Source organism: Alosa pseudoharengus, unplaced genomic scaffold (genome assembly GCF_046254945.1).
Source record: "Alosa pseudoharengus isolate Yale_2024_CS ecotype anadromous, Long Island Sound unplaced genomic scaffold, YU_APseudo_1.1 YU_APseudo_1.1_scf_12, whole genome shotgun sequence".
Classification (NCBI taxonomy): domain Eukaryota; kingdom Metazoa; phylum Chordata; class Actinopteri; order Clupeiformes; family Clupeidae; genus Alosa; species Alosa pseudoharengus.
In genome coordinates, this window is record NW_027468587.1 from 35,373,206 (window position 1) to 35,391,482 (window position 18,277).

The 18,277-nt window shown below is 48.1% G+C and overlaps 2 protein-coding genes across 6 annotated transcripts in view; one reads left to right on the plus strand and one right to left on the minus strand.

Annotated features, from left to right (window-relative positions):
* esrp1 (epithelial splicing regulatory protein 1) overlaps positions 1 to 933 on the minus strand; it is a 9,127-nt gene extending 8,194 nt beyond the window's left edge. For all 4 annotated transcript variants that reach the window (XM_076281093.1, XM_076281094.1, XM_076281092.1 and 1 more), the window contains exons 1-2: positions 487 to 933; positions 265 to 393 (exon numbers count right to left, since the gene is read on the minus strand). In XM_076281093.1, the coding sequence (XP_076137208.1) occupies positions 265 to 393; positions 487 to 618 (261 nt within the window). In that variant the 5' untranslated portion in view covers positions 619 to 933. The remainder of the gene's footprint in view (positions 1 to 264; positions 394 to 486) is intronic.
* Positions 934 to 1,952: 1,019 nt separating this feature from the next.
* Positions 1,953 to 18,202, plus strand: virma (vir like m6A methyltransferase associated). 2 transcript variants are annotated; one of them, XM_076281096.1, is made up of 25 exons: positions 1,953 to 2,037; positions 4,772 to 4,884; positions 5,839 to 5,925; positions 6,165 to 6,213; positions 7,447 to 7,612; positions 7,767 to 7,886; positions 8,238 to 8,489; positions 8,817 to 9,101; positions 9,382 to 10,258; positions 10,476 to 11,006; positions 11,272 to 11,426; positions 11,759 to 11,841; positions 11,953 to 12,046; positions 12,161 to 12,729; positions 13,365 to 13,600; positions 13,809 to 14,049; positions 14,503 to 14,720; positions 14,977 to 15,109; positions 15,309 to 15,425; positions 16,025 to 16,182; positions 16,408 to 16,504; positions 16,618 to 16,784; positions 17,146 to 17,501; positions 17,612 to 17,761; positions 17,868 to 18,202. In XM_076281096.1, the coding sequence occupies exons 1-25, from the start codon at positions 1,975 to 1,977 to the stop codon at positions 18,047 to 18,049; spliced, it is 5,499 nt and encodes a 1,832-aa protein (XP_076137211.1). In that variant the 5' UTR covers positions 1,953 to 1,974; the 3' UTR covers positions 18,050 to 18,202. The 2 variants fall into 2 exon arrangements, with proteins under 2 accessions (XP_076137211.1, XP_076137212.1); XM_076281097.1 differs by having other exon boundaries at positions 13,380 to 13,600.
* The last annotated feature ends 75 nt before the right edge of the window (positions 18,203 to 18,277 follow it).

An 18,277-nucleotide genomic window follows, 5' to 3' on the forward strand; every position in this document is an offset into this window, starting at 1 on the left:
ATTTTCTCACTTGTGCAAACTGCTTCAGTGAGGCTGGTAGACCTAGATTTGATGTTTGGCGCAGTAGTGTATTTTAATATAAGGGTTAGTTCTCCCAAATATCTCGCCAACCCAGGTCACTATGCTGCTTGGCACAGAATGTGTAACATGTCTACAAATCATTTACTTTTTGGGCAACCTATCTGATGGTGTATTAGTTCTTTTATGTAATTTTTTATGTGGCAACTCTCAGAAAGTATGAAAGAGGTTTTCTCTCGAGCGCACCTGTTTGATGGCCTGTTCCAGCGGTTCTGCTGCTTGAACTCTCTGCGCAGTTAGTCCTGCCTGCTGTAAGATGTCAGGATCCAAGTCCTCCACCTCTGGTCGGACCACAATCTCATTTATCTCCCCCGTCTGTGAGGAACAGAATTACGTTTCATGGTGTCAGAACACACACACGCACTCACATACACTTGAAGGGTAGGCTATGTCAGTAGCCTGGATTACCGTATTGCTTTCCAGATCCACGACCTGCCAGACTAGCTGCACGAGCTCCCTCTCATCAGCGCCCAACTCATCTTCATTAGCGCCTGATGTTGACACGAATAAGGCCACGAGACAGTCCAGTTTCTCCATCATTCACCCAAAATAAGTCCAAGAAAAACACTGAATTTCAGCCCAAAATATTCCCATCCAAAGTAAGACAGAACAGGTAGCGTAGCTTCGTTTCGTACACACATTCACACATGCGCGCACATCGCCTATACACAAAAACTCAACAAGATTCACTTTCAGCAGTTTGAATTGCAGTAGGTTGTAAGGGTGAAAAGTTCTAGTCGAGAAAGTTAATCCAAAGTAAGCAGCAGAAGTCTTGAGTCGCGCATTGCGACCCAGTGTAGATTGTGTGTTAGGTGTGTAAGGGTGTGAGTGTCTGCGTGGGTCGACCTACCTGTCCACTTATCACGTGACTCAGGTAACAGATACCTGCCTTTAGAGAGCTTATTGTTGATTGGCCCCTCAAGAGCAGGGACGTGGCATGGCATGCGGAAAAAAATCTCATCTGCTTCAGTGAGAGAATGCTTGTCGACTCCATAGGCGCGCGTTATCACACGTTCTCCACAGTCTGAATAGGCCTATTAGATTAATCCTACTTGATGTCAATATTTCACATTTCACCACCCTCTCCCCCCCTCCACACACACACACACAGTATGGACGTAATAGGCCTACGGAAAACGCATGTTTGTGTGTGTTATTTCCCCCCGTCTCAGTTAGATGCAGCTATTTGCCCAGTAACGTTATTGACCCTATTGTATCCCATTTGTTAAATTACCTTCTAAATTATAGACCAGAGTATTTGGTTTTGTTGTAATTAAACGTGAGGTATTTGATGTTTTAGTACCCTGCTGTAAATAGGCCTATCGAATGCGCATGCATTGATGTTTAGTTTGATACATTTATCTGCTAGTTAGGCTACACTATATGCCTACTTTCAGCTTAACAGATAGCTGTGAATTTCAAACATCGCCATAACTTTGTAATTTTAGTGTAGGCCTAGCCTTATCTCATTCTTAAACCATTTAATCTGTAGGCTTAATGTGAGGCCAACCCTGGTTTGACCCAAGTCCCTGAAAGTTCCCTTCACTTCAAAATATAATTCCGACTAAATACCACTCACCTTTTTTTTTATAATCAATAGGTTAGAAATTAGATATTGGAATGGGAAAATCGTGAAAACTTGACAGTCTAGGGTGTGCTGTAGGCTAATGGTGCATCATAGCCAAAATAGTAACTAATGTGATTTATTAGGCAATAAAACCAATGGAAATCCTCAGTCGTAAAGTGTTCATCAAACCGGACCAAAGATCCTTGATTAGCCTACTGCTCCGCTTCAACCAGGTTTCAACACTCTCTGGTCGAACTGTGTTGATTGAGAAAAGGCACCGGACGTGACGCCAGAGCAGGAACTTAGTTGCCCCGTCGTGGAAAGAAAAGATGGCGGGGGACTCCTCAATGGAGCTCCTGTTTTTGGATACATTCAAGCATCAGAGTGCAGAGGTAAACTTGCCACATGACAGAAAGAAAACCATGCGCACCGCTTTCGTATAACAGTTAACTATAACGCTGTTTGTTTACTATTTAAACACTAGGCAAATATCAGCATCGCTTCACGTTCTGCTGCAAGTAGCTGTTTAGCTAACTTAGCGTCTGCTAGCTAGCTGACCACTTCCCCACTCACAACTGACTAGTAGACTCTAAGTAGTTGTGGGGAAGTTGGTAGATGGGCCAAATCATATCACTGTTTGCTTGTCTATCATCTAACAACTTTTTTATTATTTAAATATACATGCCTAGCATCCTGCAGATACATATTGGATGATCGTGTTTACGCTAGCCAACAGTAATAGCAAGAGAAGGGCTAGCTTTAACGTTACCCAACATGCTTGAATTGTAACGTCTCAGGCAGCCTCTTATGTAGTGAATAAGTGGATGTCTGTCTTATGTGGGCTGGCTCAATAAGTGTGGATGTTAAAGTTTAACCCCTAAACTATATTCGTGAAGTTGGACGGATTGCTTTTTAAGGTATAGTCAGTGCTGTGTCCCTACGCTCTCTTCGCGATACAAATATTAGTGTAAGATAACACGACATAATCATTGATTAAATTTGGCATGTTAGTTCCTGTCTTGAGATATTTTTGTAGGTTAAGCTGTTTACAGGTTCTTGCATGACTACCGTATTTGTGCTATAGTATCACACTACACTCAAAGGACTCGTTCTCACTTTGAAGGCTCAGTTCAGGGGCTTCATCTGTGTGTAACGTTATAGCATCACAGTGTCATTCGTACCCGCCCCCTCTCCACACACAGCAATGATTTTGTAATGCACCAGAAGTCAGTAATCACAACTAGACCAGCAATACTTAAGTTAGGTTTCTGACACTATCAAAGATACTTATAGCATTTATTATGTGCACTCAACGATGCCAGACTAGGCTATCACTGTACCGGTGACCTCGAGAATCAGAGATCTATGTGAAAAATCGCCGGAATCTCCTTTAAGGAGTTGTGTGTCTAATACTACAGGGTCATTCCACGTCAATTCAACCAGGGCCCACGCACTAAGGTCTCAAAAAATTCTGAAAAAAATACCAGGTGTACCTATGTTACCCAGGAGACACACTGTAAAATTACTCTTATGTAAGATCAATACTTTCCAAGATACAGCCAGTTTTACAGGGGGAGGGGGGTGTCGATTTTGTTCGGGCTTTTTTTTTTGTCAAAGTTCACAAGCCCACAGCGCAAGAACTAAACCATGTAGGAGGCTCAAATTTTGCATGCTGGTACATAAATAGGAATAGTATGTAGCAAAATCGTCACCTTTGGTCTGGATAATCCTGCATGGTCATAGCTGTCCCTCAAAGTTGATACAAATTTTATTGGAGTTTTTGGCTGGGCTCTGTTTAAGCCTTCAGAATACATATTTGTACTCAACATAGGCTCTTGATTTATTTTCCTTACTGAGATAAGTAGAAACACTCTCACAAAAAACAATCAACAGAAAATAAATTCCTTCAGGGTCTGAACAGCAGACCTTAGAAGTCTAAAAAATCATTTTGGTTCTCATGTTCAGAGCACTTAAACACCTTGTGGGAATATACAACGATTTTTTAAATATTTTTTTCTTTATTCTCCGTGATTTTTTCTTTTTAAAAACACCAATTTTTGTCTTGTCTTATGCAAATCTTTCTTTTTCACTTTCCACCCTGAACATGGGCAAAATGCACCATTGACATCAATATGTTTTGTATAGAGCTACCACAGGTTACTCTATACAACCACAGGTGGCAGTGTGGTGACTCTATATAAAACATATTGATGTCAATGGGGCATTTTGCCCATGTTCAGGGTGGAAAATAAAAAAGAAAGATTTGCATGACCATGCAGGATTATCCGTGACGATTTTGCTACATACTATTCCTATTTATGTACCACCATGCAAAATTTGAGCCTCCTACATGGTTTAGTTCTTGCGCTGTGGGCTTGTGAACTTTGACAAAAAAAAGAGCCCGAACAAAATCGACACCCCCCTCCCCCTGTAAAACTGGCTGTATCTTGGAAAGTATTGATCTTACATAAGAGTAATTTTACAGTGTGCCTCCTGGGTAACATAGGTACACCTGGTAATTTTTTCAGAATATTTTGAGACCTAAGTGCGTGGGCCCTGGTTGAACTGACGTGGAATGACCCTACACTTTATAGAGTGCCTGTCTGTGCTGAGAGAGTAATGGATGTGCATGGGCAGAGGCGTCCAGTTTGATGTCACACAGGGCTTAGTTTTCAGGCACAGTGCCACCATTCAGGCGTGGGCCCAGAAAATGGCCTTGCTTTATGTCCTGTGTTACAGCGATATTTAGCATTTGTTTTGATTCTAGTTTGAGTCTAGAAGTGTTAGGCTACAATTACATATTTTTTTCCATATGTAAATATATTGCCGAATTCGTTGGTCAACCTGAGCATTCTTGAAAAAGTTGGCACTACGGGCCTTTGATGCTCTTGCGGACCCTTTCCAGTGAGAAGAAATAAATAGTCCACATGTTTACACATGGAAAAATGCTATCAAAATTTGTCACTTGTCACTTTCATTTCATTGTGAAGAATCACGATTTGTAACCCAATAGACATTCCTTTCAACCCAAGAATAAATGCACACTTGTATGTTTTTGTGATTTTAAAAGAATATTTACCAATATAAATATGATTTTATTCTTTTGTGTGTTTGTTAATTCCCCAGCTTACTAATATAGATGTGGTGAGGTTTCCCTGTGGAGTACTGGTGACAGAGATTCGAGTCATTCCTCCAGGTATCAAAGCTCACAGCAGCCTCCCAGACAGCCGAGCTTTTGGGTATGTCCACATCAACCTGCTTCCAGTGCATCATTTACCTAGCATCATAGCACCAGGAAGCTGCATCAAAGCTTTCTCTTGACTTCCAGCTTAATAAGAACTTATCTGACTGATCTTTGTTTAAGTTAGTTATTTAAAGGAGAATTCCGGCAATTTTTGCAGCTAACAGCTAGAGCAGCCGGGCAGTTACAGTGCTACATGATTTTTTAAATCATGCCCCCAGAGTGTAGCACTGTAACTGCCTGGCTGCTCTAGCTGTTATTTGAGGTAGCTAGCGATTTCGGTGACCTCGAGAAACCGAGATCTGTGTAGAAAATTGCCAGTTTTCCTTTCATTTTTGGTGAGCCTGACTTTTATTTCTTGTAAGTTGTAATTGTATTATTTTTAAATGCATTTATTTACATTTTTTGCATTTCACTGAAATGTATGTGTGCATAAAACTCTACAGCTTCTGTACATGATGGCCGATGCCCCAGATGCCCCACACCATGTTATTCTCCAGTCTAGCTGAACTTCTCCATTGCATTGCTCTCTATTTTCAGTTATCCCTCCTGCACCACTCCCCCTTTCTCCTTCCCACTCTCTTATGACATCACCCTGCTGTCCAGCCTTTTCATTTCTCTCTCTCCCCCTCTCTCTCTCTCATTCTCTCAATCACTCTCCTATCCTCTCCCGTAGTTTTCTTTTTTGCCATCAATTCTTGGAAGCAAAGATTTTAATCCCTCATTCGTGTAGTTACACACTCTCTTTCACAGTTTGTCCAATCATCATGTTAAACCCTTAATGCAAAACTCTCCTACACATATCTCTTGAAAGAACACAGAGACAATTAGTCTAACCAGTAGCTGAAAATCCAGTATTCAGTCTGCGTCTGAAATCCAGTATTCCCTGTTCCCCTGCACACGCATTAGAGCTGTGATTTGTAATGCAATGGATATGTGATGTCATCTTCAGGGAAACGGCTCCACATGCTTTCCAGTTGGACCTGTTCTACAACAATCTGTCTAAATCCAATACACCTGTGTTTCACCGTCTTGGCAGGTACACACACACACACACACACACACACACACACAAAAACACACACTAAACCAATATTTAATTTTTTTTGTTTTTGGGCTGGACATACACACGCATACACACTCGCAAAACCTGTCCAACAATACTCCCATAGTGTTTTGGTAGGGAGAGTACAAAGATTTTTTTTATGGTGGACAATGCAAAACAACAGTTTGTTTGAGGAGTTTAACCACTTTTAATTCTGTATATGTTTGTTTCAGTTTGGAGTATGATGAAAACAAGTCCATTGTCTTCAGACCCAGTGGAAAGGTAAGACTGCATATGCAGGCTTGTCTCCAGCCCTCTCCGGTGCTGCTGTTTTTATGTGGCTTGTTGCACCTGGTTTTATCCTCACCTGACTAGCTGTAGGAGCAGATATGATCCTAATAACGCTATTACCAGGATGGGGCTGCACATCTGATACATCAGCATGTCAGTGTAGTCTGCAACACTATCCACAGTGCCTCAGTCAACCACATAGCCCTACACTACACCTAAGGCTGCCACAACCACAACCTGTTTAACTAAAGAGCATCAGTGCATTCTGGAATATTTATCCAACCATTATGGTACACTTACTTTTACATTTGCCTGGAAATGACGATATGAAAAGGAAAGGGACAGCAACATGTTAGATCTGTCTGCTCTGTAGTTCCTCAGAAATAGTAAAAAAAGTGATTTCTGCATCTTTCTTTAATGCAGTGTTCTTGGTAGCATTGCAGAGATGAAGGTGTAGTCAGAACAGAGTGTGAGAGTGAGAGAGAGATATGGAGGTACATGGTGTTCCCACCTGAGGCCTAATGTTCCACCTCCACCCAGATTGCTCGACACAAATTAACCACACACACACACACACACACACTTAGCCTTAGGTAAGTTGTGCTGAAATGCTCCCTGCATTCATGCTTTTTCCTTGTGCATGTGAAAGGGTGTGCCTGGTTGAGCGAGAGAGTGAGGGAAGGTGTGTTGAGACATGGGTGGGGGCAGGTATGTCTTTCTTAAAGATGCAGTCAGCCATCATATGCGATTTCAAGACTATACATTTTTTGTGATATTCAGCAATCATTTCCTCATGATTTTCTAGCTGTCCATTCCGTCAGAATACAGATCTACAGGATACAGGCATAGTGGGGGCATCCTGTCCCCCAAACAAAAAACTAAACCCTGTATGGAATTTGTGTGGGAGTACTGAAGGGAAGGGTGAGATACCACTCTGGTGTGTTCCGTTTGGTCCTTGGTTAAAATATAATGTACATTGTTTTGGACAAGAGTGTCTGCTAATAAATGTAAACATTAACATAAACATTAACATAAACATCCTGCGCCATCGCTGACTGCACCTTTAAAGAAACAGAGAAAGAGAAAACTGCAAGAGATTAACTGGAATCATGGACAGAGCAGAAGCTATCAAGCATGATACAGTGCAATGGCAACAAGAAAATGTGTGCATATAAGAATTGATATAATTTCCCTGGTGTCATTTTTTGCGGTGTGTGTGTGTAGGTGAACACAGATGGCCTAGTCTTGCGGGGCTGGTACACATGCCTGACGGTGGCAGTGTACGGGACAGCGGAACGCTCCCACGCCCATGACCGCGACACACACTCGCCCCCTCCACCCCCGCCCCCACCCCCTCAGCAGCCCATACAGAAGAGGGGGAGTAAGCATGGTGAGGCATACTGCACTGAACTGGTGTGTGTGTGTGTGTGTGTGTGTGTGTGTGTGTGTGTGTGTGTGTGTGTGTAACTGCATTTCGTTGTTTTTGTGCTTGTACTCTGCACAATGACGGTAAAGTTGAGTCTAATCCAATCTAATGTGTGCAGAGTGGGAGAATGAGGAGCAGTTTAACGGCAGCCCCCCCAGACCGCAGCCCAGAGGGCCACGCACCCCTCCTGGTCCTCCCCCGCCGGACGACGATGACGAGGAAACCCTCGCTGTGCAAGGTGAGCCTCCACATGAGCGCCAGCTGAGATTTGAGACATCTTCATGTTCTAGCACATGTGGCAGGTTCTGGAAGCAGAGGTGGCCTCTAAAATAAATGGAACTAGCTGTAGGTGCTTAATTGCAAGAGATATATTGGAGTGTGCAGTGGCATAGTGTTTCAGACTGGATGGGTGATTTATGAACTTTGAATCACAAATGAGGCATATGAGGGTTATTATGTTATGTGCATTACACAATATATAGCAATATAATAATAATAATGTGTGTGTTGTAATGTGGTAATAGTGTTGTAATGTGGAAATAGTTTGTCTGCTGATGAATATCTCATGTGTGTGTGTTTGTGTGTGTAGGCCCGGTGAAGGAAGAGAGTGTTGACGGCAGGGAGTCCCTGGAGCCGGTGTCTCCTGAGCCAGGGTCGGTGCGCGCAGACGAGCCCTTGTCTGAGCCCGAGCCCGAGGAGGAGGAGGGACTGGAGCCGGAGGAAGAGGAGGAAGAAGGGACAGACGAGGGCAGCGAGCCTGACGAGGAAGAGGATGAGGAAGAAGAGATGGAGCCAGAAGTGGAGGAGGAAGAGGAAGAAATGGATGAGGAAGGAGAAGGTGGTGAGTTTGAATGCATGAACCCCCCCCAAGCCTTGTAGACAAGCCTTGTTTACATTTGAATGATTTTATTTGAATTGATGTCTTATGAGAGAAGTTACAGTAGAAAAAAACAGAGGCGCACTCAAGGGCTTGATACTAATACAATTTGTATTGAGAGCCGAGGTTTTTACAATGAGTCTAAGGACAAAAAAACTAGCCTTATGAGAGAAGTTTGCACATTCATGTAGTGATAGTAACGTGTGTGTGTGTGTGTGTGTGTGTGTGTGTGTGTGTGTGTGTGTGTGTGTGTGTGTGTGTGTGTGTGTGTGTGTGTGTGTGTGTGTACAGGAGATGATGGCTATGAACAGATCTCCAGCGATGAAGAGGACCTGGAGAGTGGCGCCTTCAAGCTGCCCAGCTTTGACGTGGACTACACGGCCGAGGATCTGGCCTCGGTGCCCAGTGTCCAGTACGACCCGTATGAGCGCGAGCTGCGGCCCCTGCAGCACTTCACGCCGCCCCAGACCACCGCGTATGAGGCCCAGCTCATCTGCCTCAAGAGCCAGGACCTGGACGACCCCACGTCCGTCTGGGCCGAGTCTGCCGCCAAGCTCACCGAGTTGTTGGAGTCCGGTACGTTTGTGTGTGCGTGTGCGTGCTGCCAGTGATTTTTGATGTAAGTGGTAATGAGTCTGAATGGTTTTGATAAATATATCATGATTATACCTATTATGGTTGTGTGCGTGGTTATGAGCACTATTGGTTGAAATTGGTGTGTGTGTGTGTGTGTGTGTGTGTGTGTGTGTGTGTGTGTGTGTGTGTGTGTGTGTGTGTGTGTGTGTGTGTGTGTGTGTGTGTGTGTGTGTGTGTGTGTGTGTGTGTGTGTGTGTGTGTGTGTGTGTGTGGTGCACAGGAGGCAGTGATGAGTTAGGTCCTCGTTGGGTGATGGCCCTGGAGGAAGTGCCTCCGGTGCTGGTGAAGGGCCTGAGCTTCCTGGTGGCCAAGGAGCCGGGGGCGGCGCGGGGTCATCTGGAGCGCCTGATTGGCTGGGCTTGCCACGCGCTGAGCCTCAGCGTCGCCCTGTCCCAGCCCATCGCGCTCAACCTGCGGCAGCTGAAGGCCGGCGCCAAGCTGGCCTGCGCCCTGGCCGACTGCGGCGGCGACGTGGTGTCCGGCCTGCTGGACCGCGGCGTGCTGGCCACGCTCCTGGAGATGCTGTTCGCCGAGCACGTCTCCTCTGCGCTCAAGCTCAACGCCCTGCGCGCCCTCAACGCTGTGGTGGACCAGCCCCTGGGCATGCAGGTGCTCCTCGGACATAGACACAGGGGAGGAGGAGGAGGAGGAGGAGACGCAGAGGACAAAGAGACCAAGAGGGAGACCAACAGTGCGTACCAGAGACTACTGGAGCTCTTCCTGCTGGACCAGACGGTGCGCGTGGTGACCGCCGGAGCCGCCGTCCTGCAGAAGGGCCACTTCTACGAGCTGCTGGGGGAGCTGAGGCGCTGCGCCGGGGCCTGGGCCGAGAAGAGCGCCGCCGGGCCCATGGACATCGCCGAGAGGGAGTCGGACGAGAAGGAGGCGGCCGGGGACACGGAGGAGCGCGAGGGGGGAGGCCCCGAGGCCGAGGAGGAGGGCGAGCTGGAGCGCGTGCAGGGACTGCTGGAGGAGATGCTCCACCTGCTGGTGACGGCGCCACACTGCATGCTGCAGCCGCCCACTAAAGCCTTCCCCACCACAGCCCGCATCACCGGACCAGTGGACACAAATGACCCCTACCCCACACTTTACAGGTTTGTGTGTGTATGCATACCTCCTAAACATTATAGTCTGCGTCAGTGGCATTCAACCACTGTCCGTCCATGTCTATGTGTGTGTATGAGAGGCATGAAAAGTAGCTTTCTGTGTGTGAGTGTTGGTGATTTGGTGTTGGATTAATACCAGTACATCCAATTGGCTGCCCACATCTTCGAGACTGAATTTTAGCCTTTTGCGTGTGTCTGTTTGCAGGTACATGCACGCGTGTCACTTCCTGGAGTCTCTGGTGGTGGTGATGTCCCACCCGGCAGCGTGCGCTCACCCGGGCCTGGTGCAGGTGGTGCGCGAGCTGCTGCGCTTCCTGTCCCAGTCGCAGCCGGGCCTCCTCTTCCTGCTCAGCCACCACCAGCCCACCAACCTGCTCCTCAGGGTCCTGGCGCCCCTCCCCGCACTCACGCACCCGCTCACGCACACGCTCATGGAGACGGAGACGGAGGAGGCGGGCCAGGCCGCCGACGCCTGCTCGCTGGAGGACAGCTTCTGGGCGTGGCTGGTCCAGGTGCTTCACGCGCTGCAGGGTGTGGCTGAACTGATGGAGGCGGGGCTGGAGGGGGAAGGGGAGGGGCTCGGGGAGGGCCCAGTGGTGCTGTCCACGCTGAACAGCCTTTACCTGATCAGCTTCAGCCCGGGCGGAAGAGACGCCCTCACACACACGCTCTGTCTGGACAACAACATCACCTGTCTGACCAACATACTGCAGCAGCATGCCAAGGAGGGCCAAGGGTGAGAGTAGTGGCCAGGCATCCACACCCACCGCCTCTACAAAACATCTGCACATCACATTGCAATTTTTCAAGGAGCCATTACATTATGTGTGGTCACAGTGTAGAGAAATTATTGGGTGCAGATAATGTGCACGCATGTATAAATAATCACATCAGCCAACAAACAGCGCTCAGATACGGTGAAACTGTATTCTAGCTTATTTTAGCTTCTATGTCGCTCCCTGATGAAGATACCATCTGTTTGTTTGTTTGTCTTTGCACAGTGAGGGTAAGGTGCGCAAGTCAGTGGCCTATAACTACGCCTGCATGCTGCTACTGCTGGTGGTGCAAAACTCCAACGACATCAAGATGTTGGAGAACCATGGCGCCACTCTTCTGAGTGCGTGCAAAGCGGATGACAACAATGCCAAACTGCTGGGTGAGTGCACAAGCGCACAGCTTCATACTCCCCTGGTCCAGTGGTCACAGCATAGTCCCCTGGTCCAGTGGTCACAGCATACTCTCCTGGTCCAGTGGTCACAGCATACTCTCCTGGTCCAGTGGTCACAGCATAGTTCCCTGGTCCAGTGGTCACAGCATAGTCCCCTGGTCCAGTGGTCACAGCATAGTCCCCTGGTCCAGTGGTCACAGCATAGTCCCCTGGTCCAGTGGTCACAGCATACTCTCCTGGTCCAGTGGTCACAGCATAGTCCCCTGGTCCAGTGGTCTTTGGGTGAAGCGCTCACTGAGCTGTGTCTCTGCCCCCTGTAGAACTCGGCAAATGGCTGGAGCCCCTGGAGAAGCTGCGCTTTGACATCAGTGCCATCCCAACACTCATCGATTACATCAAACAGGTGAGTTTCGCCACGATAGCATGGTCAGAATAGAAATCAGCCAATGACCAGAAAAAAGATGTGATTGGGATTATCATCCAACTTAAGCATCTATGTCTTGTGTCCAATCAGAATATAGAGAACCTGATGACGCCAGAGGGGTCGGGTCTCACCACAGCTCTGCGAGTCCTCTGCCACGTTGCCTGTCCTCCAACACTCGCCCCAGGTAAACAAACACACAGAAGCCACATATCCAGTTTACATGTCTAAAGCAGCATGCATGGGAGCTGAGTGCAAATATGCTGTTGGTGTTGAGTGATGTTGTGGTGTGCTGTCTCAGGTCAGCAGAAGGAGCTGAAGTGGACGGTGGCGGTGATGGCGCTGTTCTCGGGCGAGGGCCTGGACACGTTTGTGCGCGTGCTCCAGAAGCTGTGCCAGCTGCTGCTGCTGCCGTGGCGACTGCACGGGCCGCTGGGGCCGGGCGCCCAGCGCGTAACGGTCATGTCGCTGGCCTGCTGCACGCTGCGGCTCCTGCGCACCATGCTGGCCGAGCTGCTGCAGAGCGGGCCGAGCGGCGGCACCACGGGCCACGAGTGTCGGGACGCGCGCATCCCGGCCGTCTGCGTGGCGCTGCACACGGTGCTCTGCTCCACGCCGGCCACGGGCAGGCTGGACGGACAGGAGCTGCGCGTTCAGGCCGAGCTGGTGGACGTGCTGCTGACGCTGACCAGGGCGGCGGGCAGCGGCCGGCGCGACGTGGGCTCCGAGGAGACGCTGGCCGGGAACAGCTGGTCGCTCACGCTCAAGGAGGTGCTCAACTCCATCCTGGCGGCGCCCGAGAACATCTTCAGCGGCCTGACGCTGCTGTCGGAACTGCTGCCGCTGCCACTGCCCATGCAGACCACACAGGTACGCACACACACACACACACACACACACACACACACACACACACACACACACACACTGCGCACGCGCAGATATATAGGCAGTTACCAGCACTGTAGATTCCTTAACTCTTACATACTCCACCCTGCACAGTACTATTTACTGTAGTTCTAAGAGTTAGTGTACCAACGGAAATAATGGCATAAAATACATTTGCAATGATATGTGAAGTATTTTTTCCCTGCCTGCAAATCTAATCTCTTCCTGTCCTCCCCTCTCTCGTGTGTGTGTGTGTGTGTGTGTGTGTGTGTGTGTGTGTGTGTGTGTGTGTGTGTGTGTGTGTGTGTGTGTGTGTGTGTGTGTGTGTGTGTGTGTGTGTGTGTGTACATATGTGTGTGTATATACACATGTGTGTATATTTGTGTGTGTGTGTATATACACATGTGTGTATATTTGTGTGTGTGTGTATATATATATGTATGTATGCGTGTGTGTGTGTGTATACACATGTGTGTATATTTGTGTGTGTGTGTATATATATATGTATGTATGCGTGTGTGTGTGTGTGTGTATACACATGTGTGTATATTTGTGTGTGTGTGTGTGTGTGTGTGTATATATATATATGTATGTATGCGTGTGTGTGTGTGTGTCAGGCGCTGTCGGTGCAGGATGTGAGCTTGGCGCTGAACACGCGTAAGCTGTGGAGCATGCACCTGCAGGCGCAGGCGGGCACGCTGGTGGAGGTGCTGCGCAGCGTGACGGTCAGCAGCTGCCCGCCTCTACAGGCCATGCTGCGGCGCGTCTGCGTGCAGCTCTGCGACCTGGCCGCGCCTACCGGCACGCTCACCGTCCGCACACTCCTCGAGCAGCTGCAGGAGGAGCTACAGCCGTAAGACTACACCGTGCCACACTTTAGCACATTCTTGTAAACACACAGAAATACACACACACACGCGCATATACACATACACACGTGCACATATACACATACACACGTGCACATATACACATACACAGAAATACGCATAACAGTTTTTAAAAGAGCTCCTCTAGGAAAACGTAAATAACATTTGTTTGTTGTTGTTGTTGTTTTTCAGGGAACGTGTGTGTCCAAGGTTGCCACGGATGCTGGCCCTGCTGGACTCGTTGGCGTCTCAGCGCTGCTTCAAGGCGTCCATGCTGGCCCTGCTGGGCGGGGCTCCGCGAGAGGGGCCAGTCGAAGGGCTGGACCTGCTGCCGTCCCTGCTGTCCCTGCTCCTCCCTCCTGCTGACGCCAGCATCCCACTGCAGCAGGGCGCCGAGCTCGCCGCCTCCATCATCCAGTCCCTCTGTGATCAGGTAGCTCTAGCGTCCGCTGGCCCTCTGTGATCAGGTAGCTCTAGCGTCTGCTGGCCCTCTGTGATCAGGTAGCTCTAGCATCCGCTGGCCAACACTACATCTCATCATGCTACATTTGGATGGAATGCATTGGTAAATTATCATTAGCTACTGTTATGGTCAGTACAATCTGTCAAAAGCAAATTATGTTTAACAACAAATGACTAGAAATATATTGATTTGGGTAGTGATGGGCAAGCGGGTCGAACGCAGAAAGTTGCTAGGTCAGCAATCGCTTATAGAGGGCCGCTCAGACAATGGCAGAAGTGCCAAGTTATGAGGTTATGTGCCATCAAAATGATTTTGGAGATGTTATTTTAAGGTAAAAAAAACTCTTAAGGGTGCCATTAACTCTTTACCTGTGTGTGTGTGTGTGTGTGCGTGTGTGTGTGTGTGTGCGTGTTCTTTTTGCAGGACATCTCTATGTGTGTGAGTGGCTCTGGGGAGGGCTGTGTGTCTGAGGTGGAGCAGCTGGCCAATGCTCTTCCAGCTCGAGAAGCTCTGTCCAGCATCTGTGACGGGCTCCTTGGCGTGTTGGGACACACACCCAGCACACACACACTCCTGCTCACCTGCCTGCGCACCCTCATGATCCTCACCGAGCACGACTACGGCCTCCACCATCTCAAGAGGTGTGTGTGTGTGTGTGTGCACGTGCGTACATGTTTATTTATGCATTGTTGCTGCAAATTGTGTTGCTCTTCCCCTCAGAATGCGTGTGTATGTGTGTGTTTTAAGATGTGTAGGCACAGCACCACAACAAGACAACAAGGTGCAGAGAAAATCAAAGTTGACTCATTTTTGTGTGTGTGTGTGTGTGTGTGTGTGTGTGTGTGTGTGTGTGTGTGTGTGTGTGTGTGTGTGTGTGTGTGTGTGTGTGTGTGTCAGCTCTCTGAAAAAGCACAGCACTGTGGTGGTGTCTCTGTTGAAGAGGGAGATCCGCTCCTTCTCTAAAGACTCCCCTGAGCTCCTCTGCGCTCTGCTTGACTTCCTCCGACAAATGCTCAACTCTGATTCTGTGGTAAGTGTGTGTGTGGAGGTGTGTATGCCTCACTATGATACATGTCATCCCAGAAGACCCTGAAGCTGCCAGAATTGAGGATAGCTCTTATGGCTTGCAGCTTTGCATCTTCATTAAGGGATGTTTAAGGGATTGATTTAGACGATACAAGTGTTTTTTTTTTTATTGTGTGCGTGTGTGTGTGTGCCTGCATGCGCAGGATGAGGAGATGGACTCCCGCTCCTTGGCTCTGAGCGTCTATGAGATGAAGCAGCTGCTGCAGTGGAAGGAGGACTCAGAGGAGCATGCACTAGCGGAGCTGGAGAAGCACGTAACGGTACACAGCCTCACCAACCCCTGTGCTCTTACACAGCCCCTCACAAACACACATGAATGGAACTGAAATGGACTCAAATGTTTTGTATGTGTGTATCCCGTTTTGAAACTGTAGAAATTATTTGTAACTGTAAAAATTTGTACAAGTAATTGTCAATTGCCAACGCTTACAAATCTATTCTACGGGTACGGATTGGTGTTACAGCTACAAATCATCCTACAGTTACAAATATTTAAAAATCAGTGCTCTATGCACAAAAAGCTGTCCTACAGTTACAAATCTTTTCTGCAGGTACACAAACTTTTGCGCCACTTTGGGGATCAACAGTGTTTCATATGTATTGTGTGTCATTTGTAACTGTAAAACTGATTTGAGACTTTACAAAAAAATGACACAAACAATTTTCAGAATTACCCATTTGTCTTTCAATTACAAATCTATTCTGCCTTCAAATCTCAAATCTACAGATCACAAGTAATTATGTATAGATGTATGCATGTTCTGGCACTTCCTGGTTGAGTGTCCAATGGTGGTGATGCTTGTGGGTTCTGCAGGGCTTGCTGTCATGTTCTAGTGTGTGTGTGTGTGTGTGTGTTTAGGGGCAGGCAAAGGGCGATGACACACTGGAGACATTGCTGGAAGGCCTGAGTGCCTTCAGACAGCTTCTGGAGAGTTCTACCGACACGGCGCCCAGTGAGCCGGACGTTGAGCCCAACCTTCCTCAGCCGGACATATTGCAGACGCAGTATAACCACAGGTACATACAGCATGTGGGATTGTATGAGATGTATAGATTAGATTATCTTATTATTATTTGCTCAAGACCTTTTTATACAATAAAGTTGAAGTCACCCATAACATACACTATATACATGCATTATAAATGTCATAGTAAAACTCAATTCTTTGGTTGAGAGATAAATCCAGTGAGAATAGCATATCCGTGTGTGTGTGTGTGTGGCTGATCATGTGATTGTTGCAGGACGGTGTATGTCCTCTCTGATGTGATGGACGAGCAGCTCAAAGCCCTCTGGTTCTCTCCGTTTAACGCTGAAGAGCTGGAGAGTGACCTGGACATGGTGAGTGCAGGTCCACGTGTAGTGAGTTCTGGGAAAAGTGAATAGCTACCAGTCTTTGAGTCATGGAAATGGCGTGTTAATACCTGTTTTTGTATGATTCTTGTTGTTTGCAGGTGAAGGTGGACATGTTGTCCCTAGCCCAGCAGTGTGTTCCTGATCTGGACCTGCAGGCAGAGCTGGAGCACTCCTTCCTCTCTGAGCCCACCTCCCCAGTGCACCGACAGCCAATAAAAGGCTTCAGACTGGGCAAACACAAGCATGAGACCTTCATTACCTCCAGGTACATGCAGTGAGAACCTGGAAACAGGAGACTTTGAAATGTTGACTATGCTGATTAGCATTTCCCAGCTTCCTGGAATGTGTCGAATAGGTTTGCAAATATCTTGCACTTATGAATGTAGGTTATATTTAATCACCATAGGTTTGTAATAAGAAATAGATAATACAATGAATGGACAGTTGAAAAGCCTTCATTACCCATTTTGAATGAATAATTCTTTTTTATATTGGCTAACAGCCAGCTCCGTACACCTGCACACCCACAAACCTAAGGTTTTCATTCAATGTAATTTGCATGGTCTTGTGTGTGTATAGTTGGTATATATGTGTCTGACATGCTTGTGATGTGTGTTTGTGCGCAGTGGTAAGTCGGACTATGTGGAGCCGGCGAAGCGAGCGCACATCATGGCCCAGCCTCGCGGCCGGGGCCGAGGCATGTTCTCCCAGGGGCCGGGCGGCCGGCCGCACGACATCTTCCGCCAGCGCAAGCAGAACACCAGCCGTCCGCCCAGCATGCACGTGGACGACTTCCTGGCCGCCGAGTACAAGGACGTGGGCCCGTCACCAGGGCTCATCCTCCCCAAGCGCCCGCCCAAGGGTGGGGCTAAGCCACCAACCAGAGGCCTGTTCACAGGAGGCAGCAGAGGAGGGAGGGGGGGCTTCCCCAGCCACACCCGATTCTTCACCCCACCTGCCCCCAAGAGTGTGCTGCTCACAAGTAAGACCCAAAATACACAAATTACAAATCAGTTGAATTTATTCACATTTCTCTGCCTAAGCCCATATCATTAGCAGATGAATAATAATGTGTGTGTGTGTGTGTGTCAGGTAATTACCCTCGGCGAGAGGGAGGCCGTGGTGGCTCCAGCTGGAGTGCTCAGGTGACCGCTCTGGCTCACAGAGCAACATACAGCGACACACGTGGGGGGCAGAGCAACTTCGCCAGGGGACCAATCACAGCCCGACAACCACCCGCAGGTACGTTGCCTACGTACCACGTTAACACTGTCATGTCACATATGCTTATGGTTCTGTATGGCTTGTAGTCTGTAACAAAATATACCTACCGGCTTTATTCTTCCAGGTGCGTACCGATTGGCTACCAGGGACCGGGCTCCCCGCGGCAGAGGGACCGGCCTATCCTGGCTGAGTGGAGGCGGGCCTGGCGTCAGTGGAGGAGGGGTCAGCAGCAGCAGTGGGCGGGGTTCCCAGGGGAAGTTCAACAGTGGTGGGCGAGGTCGTCATGTACGCTCATTCACTCGCTGACCAATTAACTGGAGGCCTCACAAACGGACCAATCCGAAAATGCCTTTGTGTCTAAGAGACACATTTGGACATGTCTTTATGTGGATAATGCTTTTCTGTTTCATCATGTTTTGTATTTTTAATCGTGTTGAGTTGAGTAAAAATTTGAGCGTTGTTGGAGCAGTCATCTGTGTTGACCTTCTTTCAGTGCAGTGGGGTTTGGCTGACATGACCCATACTGGCAGCAGG

Coding starts and splice junctions, on each gene's coding strand:
- virma (XM_076281096.1), top strand. CDS start 1,975: ATGGCGGGGGACTCCTCAATGGAGCTCCTGTTTTTGGATACATTCAAG. Junction 7,613..7,766: donor GAAGAGGGGGAGTAAGCATG/GTGAGGCATACT, acceptor TAATGTGTGCAG/AGTGGGAGAATGAGGAGCAG. Junction 17,502..17,611: donor CAAGAGTGTGCTGCTCACAA/GTAAGACCCAAA, acceptor TGTGTGTGTCAG/GTAATTACCCTCGGCGAGAG.